General features: G+C 44.9%; 1 protein-coding gene across 10 annotated transcripts in view; it reads left to right on the top strand.

Annotated features, from left to right (window-relative positions):
- The window catches only part of tenm3 (teneurin transmembrane protein 3), a 451,194-nt gene that overhangs the window by 414,120 nt on the left and 22,858 nt on the right, over positions 1 to 14,216 (top strand). For all 10 annotated transcript variants that reach the window (XM_057842847.1, XM_057842853.1, XM_057842852.1 and 7 more), the window contains 5 exons: positions 1,415 to 1,612; positions 4,624 to 4,683; positions 13,142 to 13,486; positions 13,576 to 13,820; positions 13,895 to 14,076. In XM_057842847.1, coding sequence (XP_057698830.1) covers positions 1,415 to 1,612; positions 4,624 to 4,683; positions 13,142 to 13,486; positions 13,576 to 13,820; positions 13,895 to 14,076 — 1,030 coding nt within the window. The remainder of the gene's footprint in view (positions 1 to 1,414; positions 1,613 to 4,623; positions 4,684 to 13,141; positions 13,487 to 13,575; positions 13,821 to 13,894; positions 14,077 to 14,216) is intronic.

Raw genomic sequence — 14,216 nt, 5'->3', positions numbered from 1 at the left:
GGTGAGCGGATGACAAGTGAATGCTGATGGTGTCTAAAATGCAGAAGTTAAATATTTTGTCACAAAAACTTCTATTTATATAATATTATAATTGTATATGACTTCGCATTTTAGAGTGAATAAGAAATGAGCCGTCTGTGTGCAGCAATGCGAGACCGACGTTGTTAGTTTTTTCTTGTTTTAGCTCTACAAGAAAAATGAAAATTAAACAAAACTAAATGTGTAGCAAAAGACTGAAACTTTTAATCTCTGTCTGCACCACGCTAAAGATGCATAGTTATTATTTCAACCGACGGTCTCACGCAATTTGAATGTTGCCTGAAAAAATGTGAGCACCCCTTACTGGTTGCTCTTTTTAATGCTCCCCCTTTGGACCTTATGCCCACCAGGTTTTCCCCGAGGTCCTAGCGCCCTTCAAATTACATTAAAAAAAATTTTCTTTTTTTTAAAATAATTGAAGATTTGTCTGCGAACCAGATGCAGCCATCTAAAGAGCCATATCTGGCTCGCGAGCCATAGGTTCCAGACCCCTGATCTAAGAAAAAGAACTCTGGTCCGTTCAAAAATGACCAAACAGTGCCAGTGTGAAAGCGCCCTTAGTGACAACACTTGCAGAATTTTTTCCTGGTTGAGGCGTGTGAGAAGCACATTAAATACTGTGAATGTAAGAAAGTACAAGTCCTGTAGTGTTGAATTCAGAATTGTGGCAAAGTATAAACAGTCTTTAACATGCTTTTTGATACAAAGATTACTCTGACATGCAAGATTCTCGATGGTGCCTTCAAATATTCTACGAAGCATTCAATGGGTAAGCTGGAGCCAATCCTCGTCATACTTGTCTGGTCACTAGTCAACCATAAGACTCATAGACACAATTTGAGACCAGGACCAGTGACAGTGTGGAAGACGTGATTGCCAAATGCAATGCAATTGTGCAGACTTTTTTTGCTGACTCATATTCCAATTACAATAGTTTTTTTGTAATTATAGGTGAGCGTGAGTAGTCCGTGTGTTAAAAAAAAAAAAACAACTACCGTATTAATTTACATGTTCTAGTATTTTTATATCTGATGGTAGTCTGTATCTTAAGTTTATTCTGTTAGATTGTACTTTGCTTTTCATGTAGTACTGGTTTGATTCAGCTCCAAAAGCTGCACTTGATTTTAGTTATTTAACAGCCTCTACCCAGTGCAGGAATAACACATATTTCACATTATGGGGTTGGTCCTGGCATCTGCTCAGAGAAGGAATTCAATGTTAAGCATTTATGCGCATATATATTTTTTCTCCTTAAAATTGTCAGCTAAAGAAGTCAAATAACTCAAAGCTGGCAGTGAATGAGTCATACAGTATTTTCTCCACAATAATTATTGTATATTACATGCTGTTCTTGTCTTATGCGCTCTTTCAACAGTCCATGGTCTTACTGCTGCATAGCCAGCACCAGTACATTTTCGATTATGACTCAGGAGACCGCCTGTCAGCCGTTACCATGCCGAGTGTGGCTCGACACACCATGCAGACCATCAGATCAATCGGTTACTACAGAAATATCTACACTCCACCTGAGAGCAACGCCTCAGTTACGGTGGACTTCTCTGAAGATGGGCAGGTGGGTAGACAAGTAATACGAATTATGGACTTTCGTTTTCGTCTATCTGCTGTGACACCAATGAATATTGTGCTTGTAAGAATACAGGGCGTCTCTAAAAAAAAAAAAAAAAAAAAAAAAAAAAAAATTAAAAGCTGCAAATCCGGCAAATTATCTCACTTTTGAATGGATCTAAATATCCGAGCTGGACATAAATGGAGTTAGTGACATAAATTGCCCAATGACACTTACAGTAATGACGTCTGTCATAAGCATTGATTAATGCCTATAATATTGTCATGTCATAATTATGACGATCATATGACAGTCTTATGACACTGCTGTCAAATAAAGTGTTACCAAATACCATAACTAGCAATTAATGAAACAACTGGAATAGCAACTGAATAAATAATTAGCACAGAACATGAATTTTTATTATTTACATCAGTAGTGCTGCAATGCATGCTAGGAGGCATGTATTACCTATCAACCCAAATAAATCAACAAATAAGCCGCACTGCACTAAAAGCCACAGGATTTAAAATGAAGGACAAAAATTGCGGCTTATACGCTGAAAATTCCGATACATTAGTGCATTAATACATAGTTAATCTGTGAGTCATTGGGTGCTGCGAACCTAATTTTAAGTACAGTATTTTTAACATTAGTTACCTAATATTAATCTTTAAATATAAGTACAGGTGCCATTTAAGTATTTTTTAACTATAGTTAAATACTGAATACTGTTTGAATCCTTATTGTAAAGTGTGGCACATGTGTCCCTTAATTAAGAAATTATAAATGCTTAAGTGCCTACCCTTAACCATAATTAACCATTACTGAATGCATTTTGGCACCAAATAAAAGTCTTGTGCTAAATGGAATATGAAATATTAAAAATGCATTTATTCAGTAGAACATGGAAAAATTACTCCATAATGGTCGAAACTGTGGACTTCTTGGCACCTCCCGAACGATATTTTATGCCACCGGAGTTTGTCGGCTTTTGTCATTTCCTTGGCCCAGCTTCGGAGAGCGTAAACAAACCAGGAGGCGTGACAGCTAGCCGACATGCTAACCCGAACGAGTGACGTCTCAGTCTTATTTTCGCTTTTCGAAGCGAAAAATCACATAAAACTAGCTTGGACGTGTCACATGGCGGCGGGCTTATCGATTGTCTTCGCCGATCGGCAACCCGCCCGGCGGCGAGCAAGTTACAGCTCGCTGTTCCCCTGCTGCGGGCAGGAGAGCTTGCTTGCTGGGGAAGCAGCTCAAGAATGACCAACGCATATACCGGCCGACGTCAGAGGATAGAGATATTCCTTTATTTAAAGAAAGTTTGTAGTGTTTACGTTGTAATCGCTGTATTCGTGGCCATTTTTAACACAAGGTCACAATTTCTGATGGGGTGCAAAATTTGACAGAACACCGGGCACACGAAGAGGGCAATAAGCCGAGTATAGCACTCTCACGGCAGGACGGTGTGCGACAAGCCGCCGGTCGTCGGCCAAGTGGCATTCTCGGTGGAGAAGGAGCATTAAAACGTGTGCTCAATATTTGATCCCGGTATTTGACACAATACAAAACACGATGTTTACTCACTTCCTCGTAAGTCTAATGGTCTCACAGTTGTTGCAAACTTGTTTTGGCCGATGTCGGGGGGAAAGGGAACCTTTTGAACCCCAAAAAAAGCTCACACGACTCTCCCTGGTGCAGCTACAAAACCATGCAGCCGTTTGGCGGGCGTGGTGTGAAAAATAAACGAATTAAGCCGTAATATCAGCTGAATCCGCAATCCACCTGAATGCTATAAAGCACAGGTGTCAAACCGATTCCAGAAAGGGCCTAGTGGGTGCTGGATTTTGTTCCATGCGTTAACGCGCAGAGAGTTTAACCAATGAACTTCCTGCTGAAACAAGCAGCACCTGACAAAGTATAACTGATTACACATGTAAAAGATCTAATTGGTGAAAAGGTGTCCTCTTCATTGGTTGGAAAGCAAACCTGCACCCACTAGGCCCTTTCTGGAATCGGTTTGACACCTGTGCTATAAAGCAATGCTGTATTGTGAGATGCTGACCAGGGTGACATCACATTCGCATTTGTTCTAAACCCGAGACTGGAGCCGGAAGTCACTCATATTCATGGCACGGGATTCAAAACTTGAAAAAATAAAACAATGGCTTCCACACAAATCCAAGTGGTCCATTTCACATGCAGAGCATGTGCATAAACTTGCGCATGAAATATAAAATAAACATGCTTTTTGTTGACATACGCACTTTAATGTTAGATAAGCAATGATATGAATTATTAAAGTGTTAGTTAAAATTTAGTTATTGTCTAAAAATACATGAACTAATGTTAATTAAAGGGCCCTTATTGCAAAGTGTTACTGAAAGTTAAACTTCTTTGTTAAATCTTGCAAGTGGCAGAATAAACTTTGATCAAATATTCATCAAGAACTATAAAACTAAGCCGCATCAGAGGGTTCAAAACCACATGTTGGTCCAGAGCCGCAGGTTGCGGACCCCTGGTATGTTATGTTCAACATCATAAATTTATAATAGGACTAAGTTCATTCAAATCTGTTTGCCGGTTGACAAAATGTTCCCAAATTTTGCAATGAAGGGATGCTCCACAGTCTTGGGTGGCTCTGTGCGAGCACAAAATGACTTCTATCTGGGTGTTACCAGCATCAACAGAACAAAAACAAACCATTAAAATTATTGTATTGAAATATGTAAAAACTGGAGGCTATTTTACCAAGTATTGCCAAAAGTATTGGTCTTTGTTGTGTCAAGTTTTTGGGGATGGCAAGTCTTAAATTTATTCAAGAATCTACATCTAATCTAATCTATGGTGAATATGACCATGAGTGTTGTCATCACTGTGGTTCTAGTAAATTTGCACGTATTTTATAAGGACACAAACTTTTTTTTTTTTTTTTTAATTCATGTTTAATCAAGTGTGTAAAATAAATAAATAAATAAAGTTGAAATTTGATTACCTGTTCTTTCCCTTATCAGCTACTTAGAGTTGCCCATCTTGGAACTGGACGCCGTATATTGTACAAATATCGGAGACAGGTATGTGCATGTTGCTGAATGTTTTAGATTTTGAATGTACTAAGCCATGTCTACACGTTAGCAGGGTATCTGGCAAAAAGAACTTTTTCTACAGTTTGGCCTATCATCCACACGCACACACAAATTTAAACAAGGGTTCTTAAAAACAGTAAAGAATTCTGCGTTTGTAGCGCCATCATGTGGACACTGATAACCAAAGATTTAACTGTGGAACACGAGTACAAGAAGATTTGGCAGGTGAACAAGATATTGACTAATATAACTAATATAACCGATTTTTGGAGCCAATATTCATTTGCAGTAAAAGTGTAAAAATTGGCGTAAAAAAAAAAAAGAATAATGCAAGCATTTCATTGAAATTAGTGTTGCAACGATTAATCGAGTAATTTTTCTTTGAATCAAAATTTGCTGCTTCAAGCATTCGTTCACTTAGAGTGGCATTGTAAAGCTTTGTGTGGGTAGTGTTTGCATTCAGTTTTATTGATTTGGGTGGATACACTGCCCTCTAGTGGCAACAGAAATATGATACAACTCATCTAACGTGGCTGGATCCAACTGCTCCCTGTTAAGACCAACACAAGGTTGTAAGTTTTTGTTAAAGCTAATACGATTGTTTATGCATGTACTGTATAATTTAGTTTGAAGGTATATTTTGCAGTTTTTAGATAGACTAATCAATTACTTGATTAATCGATAGCTGCAGCCCCAATTGAAATGCCGAAAGCCTGCTTATTGAATCACGCGAATACAAAATAAAAGCTAAAATTCCAATACCCTGCCCTGATGAACTTGTCTAAGTATCCTTGAGGAAGATACTAAACCCTACTTGTTAGGGTTCGTGGATGGGAGAGGATCCCAAAGCAGACAACGGGACGACAGGCTGTGAGAACAAAAATGGTCTTGTTTATTGTTCGGGCGTTGCTGGTGAGATCCAGACCAACGTGAGGCAGGAAAAGCTCGTGGGGGGGAATCAGGCGTGGAGATCCGACAAGGGGCGTGCACAAACAGGTCCTGGGACAGAAGCAAAAATCGTGAGCCGAGAACAGTAGTCAAAAATGTAAGTAAGGCGGGATACAACTGACAGTGGAACTAGACGAGTTGATCTGGCGACGAGGTGAGGCGTCCACTGGCTTTTTTCAAGGCTGCTGATTGTGATAGCCTGCACCTGTGGCCGCTCCACCCGTCTGGCATCCAACCTGTAATCAGAAAAACTCATGCACGCCTGCCTAAAGTGGGCCAGGTTTCAGGAGGGAGGGGCAGAGGCCCTAACAGGACCCCCCCGCCTACGGGCGCCACTTGGCGCCCGACGAAGACGACCGGGATGGGTGCGGTGGAAATCCCGGATCAGCTCACGGGACAACACCCACCGGGCCGGGACCCAGGACCGCTCTTCCGGGCCATAGCCCTCCCAGTCCACCAAGTATTGGACCCCACGGCCACGGCGGCGGACGTCCAAAAGCCGCTCCACTCTATAAGCTGGCCCCCCGTCGACCGACAGTGGCGGCGGCGGAGGCTGAACAGGGGGGGACAAGGCACTCAAGGCGACGGGCTTTACTTGTGAGACATGGAAGGTAGGGTGGATACGGAAATGGGCAGGAAGCTTGAGGCGCACTGCAGCCGGATTCACCACCCTCTCGATCTCATAGGGACCGATAAACCGGGGGGAGAGCTTCCTCGACTCAGTCCTCAGCGGCAGGGACTTGGACGACAGCCACACCTTCTGGCCTACCGCATAGACTGGCGCAGGCGTGCGGCGGCGGTCCGACTGGGCACGGGACTTTTCGGAGGAACGTAGGAGTGCAGAGCGTGCCTGCTCCCAGACTTTGGCGCAACGACTCACGTGCCTCTGGACAGACGGGACTGCAATGTCTTGCTCTTGTGAAGGAAACAAAGGGGGTTGGTAGCCCAAGGAACAAAGGAATGGGGACATACCTGAGGAGGCGTTCGGCAGGGAGTTGTGAGCGTATTCAACCCAAGGGAGTTGGTCGCACCAGGTGTTAGGATGGGCCTGGGTGGTACAGCGGAGGGCAGTTTCGAGCTGCTGGTTGGTACGCTCACACTGGCCGTTGGTTTGCGGATGGTACCCTGAAGATAGACTCACACCAACGCCCAGAGCTGCACAGAAAGCCTTCCATACTTGCGAGGTGAACTGCGGCCCTCTGTCAGAGACAATGTCTACCGGAATGCCATGCAGGCGGAGCACATGGTTGGTGAGCAGGTCTGCAGTTTCCTTGGCTGAGGGGATCTTGCGAAGGGGGATGAAATGGGCCGCTTTGGAGAATCGGTCAACCACGGTGAGGATGACTGTGTTGCCCCTGGAAGGCGGGAGACCGGTGACGAAATCCAGGGCAATGTGTGACCATGGACGACTCGGAATGGGTAAGGGGTGGAGGAGTCCGGAGCTGGGCTTCGTCGATGTCTTGCTACGGGCGCAAACATTACAGGCAAGGACAAAAGATCGGGTATCCTCTGACATAGAGGGCCACCAGAACCGTTGGCGCAGTACGGTCAGTGTCCTTCTGATGCCGGGGTGGCAGAATAGGCGGGACGCGTGTGCCCACTCCAGTACCTTGGAACGCATGGACTCGGGAACAAAGAGGTCGGATTGATGGCCCTCTCTGGGGTCTGGGTGGTCACGAAGGGCTTCCTTCACCTTCCCCTCAATCTCCCACTCCATCGAGGCTAGGAAGCAGGTCTGTGGGAGAATGGGCGCTGGCTCCCCAGGTGGTTCAATGGCCTGGAACTGCCGGGACAGGGCGTCTGGCTTGGTATTTTTTGAACCTGGGATGTAAGACATTGAGAAGTTAAATCGGCAGAAAAACATGGCCCACCTGGCTTGTCTCGGGTTGAGTCTCCGGGCTGACTTCAGGTATTCCAGGTTCTTGTGATCAGTTAGGACAAGGAAAGGCTGTGATGTTCCCTCCAGATGGTGGCGCCATTCTTCCAAAGCTAACTTAACTGCCAAGAGTTCTCTGTCCCCAATGCTGTAGTTGCGCTCCGCAGGAGACAGCCTGCGGGAGAAGAAAGCACATGGGTGTACCTTGCCGTCAGTGGGCCGCCGTTGTGACAACACGGCACCCACGCCGGTCTCAGAAGCATCCACCTCCACAATGAATTGGAGAGATGGGATAGGAGGAGCCAGTATAGGCGCAGAGGTGAAGCGGGCCTTGAGGTCGCTGAAGGCGGAACTGGCATTGTCAGACCAACGGAACTGTGTAGTGGTGGAGGTGAGGGCTGTGAGAGGGGCCGCAATTCTGCTGTAGTTACGTATGAACCTCCTGTAGAAGTTGGCGAACCCAAGAAAGCGCTGGAGCTGCTTTCTGTCGGAGGGGCGTGGCCATTCCAGGACTGCCTTGACTTTCGCTGGGTCCATGCGCAACTGGCCCTTGCCAACGATGTAGCCGAGAAAAGCGGTCTCGTCGACGTGAAACTCGCATTTCTCGGCTTTCACGAAGAGCCTGTTCTCGAGGAGACGCTGGAGGACCTGACGGACATGAACTTCGTGTTCGGTGGGGGTGTGGGAGAACACCAGGATGTCATCAAGGTAGACCACCACGAAACGGTTAATGAAGTCCCCTAAGACATCGTTTACTAGATGCTGAAAAACCGCAGGGGCGTTTGTGAGGCCAAAAGGCATAACCAAATATTCATAATGCCCCAGGGGCGTATTAAATGCGGTTTTCCACTCGTCACCCTCTCTGATGCGGACGAGATGATATGCGCTGCGCAGATCGAGCTTAGTGAAAACTGTTGCACTGTGGAGGGGGGTGAACGCAGAGTCCATGAGAGGCAGAGGGTACTTATTTTTTATTGTGATGTCATTTAGGGCTCGGTAGTCGATGCAGGGCCGCAGGCCGCCATCCTTCTTGCCTATGAAGAAGAAGCCAGCGCCGACAGGCGAGGAGGAGGGACGGATGGTGCCTGTGGCCAGGGATTCGGAGATGTACTTCTCCAACGCCTCCCTCTCTGGTTGCGAGATGTTGAATAGCCGACCCTTGGGAAGAGCAGCTCCAGGAAGAAGGTCGATGGCGCAGTCGTAAGGGCGATGAGGCGGGAGCGACATTGCACGATCCTTACTAAAAACCTGCCAGAGATCGTGGTAGCATTTCGGGACAGTGGACAGGTCGGGTTGCTCCAGCTTCTTGGCAGGACAGGACGGCACTAGAGCAGATCTGAGACAGTTAACGTGGCAGAACGGACTCCATGAGGTTAACTTGGGGAGGGTCCAGTCTATGGTGGGATTATGTTTCTTGAGCCAAGGTAACCCCAGGACCAAGGGTGTACGGGGACTCACAAAGACAAGGAAAGTGCTCACCTCTTGGTGGTTGCCTGACAGGAGCAGCTTGATGGGCTCGGTTTTCCGATCCACGCTGAAAAGGAGTTTCCCATCAAGTGCCGTGGTCCTCAAGGGCACAGGGAGCGGGTGCGTCGTCAGTCTTAGTTGGGTCACGAGCTCGTGGTCGATAAAGTTCTCGTCCGACCCGCAATCAACTAAGGCAGTAACCGAGCGTGACAGGCCCCTCAAAGAGAGCGTAGCGGTGAGCTGGAGCCGATTAGAGGAGTCGTGAGACATGTGGCTTACCAGGAGTGCCTTTACTGGCGAGCCAGGACGCACCGGGCAGCCACGCAGAAAATGGCCACTTTTCCCACAGTAAATACATAGGCGGGTGTCATACCTGCGTGTGCGCTCCTCCTGAGACAGCCTGGCGCGCCCCAGTTGTACTCGCTCGGCGTCTACAGTAGGGGGCGAAATCGCGGGTGGAACGTGTGTGGCCTGGGCAGGAAGTGGAGCAGGCCGCGGGAAGATGGCTGAGCGAGGAGGAAGGGGGGTCGGCTGTTCGAGCTGCTGTCGCTGACGTTCACGCAAACGCGCGTCAATTTTGATGCAAAGTTTGATGACTCCATCCAAAGAAGACTGTTCATCGCGGGCGGCCAATTCATCTTTAAGGCGCTCATTAAGAGCGCGGATGAACACTTCTTGCAGCGCCTCGTCATTGAAACGGCTTTCTGCCGCTAACGTCCGGAATTCTACCGCGAACTCGGCGACGCTCCGAGTCCCCTGGCGAGCGGACATGAGCCGCTTGGCTGCTTCCTTTCCACGGACTGGATGGTCAAAGACCTTTCTCATCTCCTCGGTGAAACGGGAGTATGTAACACACACGGACGAGTCATTTTCCCATAATGAGGAAGCCCAATCAAGCGCGGCGCCCCGCAAACAAGCTATCAGGTAGGCAATTTTGGCTCTGTCTTCGTGGTATGTGTGCGGTTGTTGCTCGAAGATCAGGCTACACTGTACCAGGAAGGCGCGACACGCACCGAGGTTGCCATCATAAGGTGCCGGTGCGGGAACGTGAGGCTCTCGGCATGTCATGAGTGCCTGGGAATGTGTTAAGCGGGCTTCGAGGGATAAAAGTGCCTGTGACATGTCCGTTACCTTGTTGATGAGTTCCTGTATGACGTGATTGGGGTTGCGGTAGTAATCGGGTGGTTGGGGCGAGCTGGTTGTGTTGTCCGCGGGATCCATGATGGCCAGATCAAACTGTTAGGGTTCGTGGATGGGAGAGGATCCCAAAGCAGACAACGGGACGACAGGCTGTGAGAACAAAAATGGTCTTGTTTATTGTTCGGGCGTTGCTGGTGAGATCCAGACCAACGTGAGGCAGGAAAAGCTCGTGGGGGGGAATCAGGCGTGGAGATCCGACAAGGGGCGTGCACAAACAGGTCCTGGGACAGAAGCAAAAATCGTGAGCCGAGAACAGTAGTCAAAAATGTAAGTAAGGCGGGATACAACTGACAGTGGAACTAGACGAGTTGATCTGGCGACGAGGTGAGGCGTCCATTGGCTTTTTCAAGGCTGCTGATTGTGATAGCCTGCACCTGTGGCCGCTCCACCCGTCTGGCATCCAACCTGTAATCAGAAAAACTCATGCACGCCTGCCTAAAGTGGGCCAGGTTTCAGGAGGGAGGGGCAGAGGCCCTAACACTACTGGTGCTGCGACACCAGTCGGTAGATGAGGATAAAGTGTAAAGTGCTTAGAAAAAGGTGGAAAGGTACAATACAAGCATAACTCCATTTAACATTACCATTCAACCAATCAGAGGACGGGGTGAATACTAGTGCAGCAAACAGCAGGCAGGAGAGAGAAGCGTGGCTGCATCTGAGCCGAAATAACCCAGTTTTAATTTTATGTTTTTGATATCGGTTGGTCGGATTAAACAAAATAAAAAAGGCATAGGCTTCATAACCTATTGACATAACACAGGAAACGGGGCAGATTTGTAGGGGGCCTATTTTCAAAAACTTCAAATTCAAATATTTTCAAAACCAAAGCTGCTACCGACCTAATTCCAAAACAGTTACCTACTTTAGCCATATGTGAGTCTCCAGGAGCAGCGGCATAAAAAAATTCCAAGTCGTTCTCTTATAAATTCCCAATTATTTTTTTTACATAAGTATAACACAACTTAAAATGGCTATAAAAGTCTCAGATTTTACACTAGATCACCAAAAATCACATATATTTTTAGGATTAATAGCAATATTTAACATCTAAGTTTTTGACCAAAATAGCAATCTAATTTTTTTTTTTTTTATTTACTGCAAGTTTTCAACAGCTAATAAATCACTCAATTTAACATCAGAAACGTAATACTCGAGGAAAACATGTAGAATCAATTATAAATAATATGTAAATAGATTATCAATAAATTCGACATACAATCACAACTTGTTATAGAATAACCTTTATAATCATTTATATACTGTTAGCGAATGAGGCTAGCGGCCGCCTGACGTAAAAAGAGCTTTTCTGGCGAAAATTGTTGTGAATAAAGGCTTAAATCCCCGAATTCCTCATAGATATGGATGTAAAACATCTCGATTCTTGGTTCAAATCAAAGAAACCGTGCAGTTAGCTTTTATTTTCCGTATACTGTCGAAGTACAATGCTACACTGTTAGAGAATGAGGCTAGCGGCCGCCTGGTGTAAACGGAGCTTTTCTGGCGGAAATTCTTGTGATTAAATGCTTAAATCCCTGAATTCTTCATAGATATGGACGTAAAACGTCTCGATTCTTGGTTAAAAGCAAAGAAACCGTGCAGTTAGCATTTAATTTACGTATATTGTTGAAGCACAATGCTACTCCGTTAGCGAATGAGGCGAGCCGCCGCCTGGCGTAATCGGCTTTTCTGGCAAAAATTCTTGTGACTAAATGCTTAAATCCCTGAATTCTTTATAGATATGGATGTAAAACGATTCTTGGTCAAAAGCAAAAAACGTGCAGGTAGCATTTATTTCGCGTAAATATTGCCAACTATGAGGCTATTCAGTTATGAAAATTAGTCGCCTCCATGTGTAAACAAAGAAAATTCCTGCGAATAAATGCTTCAATCATGCAAGCATGGTACGAAAAATATAATATTTACCTTGAATCCTCGAACAAATCACTCCTGAGACAATCCTTCCTGTGTGTATGCGATACAGCTTTCGTAGTTCTTAACAAATCCAAGCTTATATTCGACATGAGTGTGTGCCGTCTTCGGCTATTACTAAATGAAACTCAGCTCCCTCTGATAAGGCATTACGCAAAGAATGACGAAGTGTCACGTCAATAGGTAATGAAGTCCATGAAAAAGGCTATACGATATACTAGGTACGTCAGTTTTCCATATATCGGCACTGATAATCTTTTACTAGTTTTAGTATTTTTTTTTCTTAGATACTTGTATTTTTACTTAAATATTTTTTTAGCCCTGCATCTGTACTTATACTTAACTAAAAAAGATTAGTACTTCACCCACCACCGAATATCGGTAAATATGGGTGTACTACAAGTAACAAAAGCAAAAAAGAAACATGGAAGACAATTGGGCAGGTGGCGTGAATTATGGCTGACAGTAACTTGGAATGTGTTCATCTTTAGTTAAAATGCCACCCTAAATTGCCCTTTGGTGCACTGATGAGATTTGCAAAGACAATGATATATGGTTATCTTCGCCAAGTTTGGTTATCACGGCATAAAAATAATCAACATTTTTGTTTTCAAACTGGAAAAGAGTTAGCCAAACGGCACAGGAGATTAGCTTTGAAGAACTCATTGAGTGTTAGTGAAAGGGAATCTAATGTAACACACTGGTGAAGGTGTTCCGTCTTTTTCGGAATGTGTTGTTGATTCAAAATAAATGAATATTTGAAAGAAAAAAAAAATCATTCTCACTGGTATAAAACAGAGGAATAAAAGATGGATGTTTGTGTCAAGGTTATGTTATGTTTTGTTCTTGACAGCTGAGTGAGATCTACGATGCGTGGGGAATTCAGTTCTGAGCCTTAGTAAATGTTTCAGTGGTAAATGAACAAGGGTTTTTGACAGCGTGTATAAACTAGACTGAAGATGATATATTTTGAACAGTATCAGATTTCAGAAAACAATGTCAACAGTGTTTTTTCATTCTCCTCAGAACAAGCTGGCAGAGATTTTGTATGATTCAACTCGGGTCAGTTTCACATACGATGAGACGGCTGGCGTGCTGAAAACGGTCAACTTGCAGACTGAAGGTTTTATCTGCTCTATACGGTATCGCCAAATTGGCCCATTGGTCGATCGGCAGATATTCCGCTTCAGCGAGGATGGAATGGTGAACGCACGCTTTGACTATACCTATGACAACAGCTTCAGAGTCACCAGCATGCAGGCTGTAATCAATGAAACGCCACTGCCAATCGATCTCTATCAATTTGATGACATATCAGGAAAAATGGAGCAATTTGGAAAGTTTGGAGTCATTTATTATGACATCAACCAGGTAAGAATATGTGTGTCCGCAGAGTCAAGTCTTACGAGTCGTCAGGAATGCAAAGAACTGATTGTCTTCCCACGCGTACACACATTTAGATCATTTCCACAGCGGTTATGACCTACACCAAGCACTTTGACCAGCATGGTCGTATCAAGGAGATCCAATATGAAATCTTCAGGTCTCTGATGTACTGGATCACCATCCAGTATGATAACATGGGCCGAGTCACCAAGCGAGAAATCAAAATAGGACCATTTGCCAACACGACCAAATATGGCTATGAGTATGATGTCGATGGGCAGCTGCAGACAGTCTCACTCAACGAAAAAATGATGTGGAGGTAAGGTCATGATATACCGTAAGATTGGTTTAAAAGGCCATTTTCTGAGGGTTGCTGTTAAATTGAATTTGCAGGTATAATTATGACCTAAATGGGAACTTACATTTGCTGAATCCGGGAAACAGCGGTCGATTGACACCTCTTCGTTACGACCTCAGAGACAGAATCACTCGTCTCGGAGATGTTCAGTACAAGATGGATGAAGATGGGTTTCTAAGACAGAGAGGGGCAGAGATATTTGAATACAACTCCAAAGGTAGGAAAAGTGCCTCTGAATTATGATTAATAAATTAATACATTTGTATGGACTTGCCATAATTATCATGAACATTCCTTATGTAATGCTAATTACCAGGAGCGTCATTAGAACTAATAAAATACTGGGGCACTGGCGAG

Source organism: Corythoichthys intestinalis, chromosome 8 (assembly GCF_030265065.1).
Source record: "Corythoichthys intestinalis isolate RoL2023-P3 chromosome 8, ASM3026506v1, whole genome shotgun sequence".
Taxonomy (NCBI): Eukaryota; Metazoa; Chordata; class Actinopteri; order Syngnathiformes; family Syngnathidae; genus Corythoichthys; species Corythoichthys intestinalis.
Note: the sequence above shows the minus strand (reverse complement) of the source record. Positions and strands in the feature narration are given on the sequence as shown.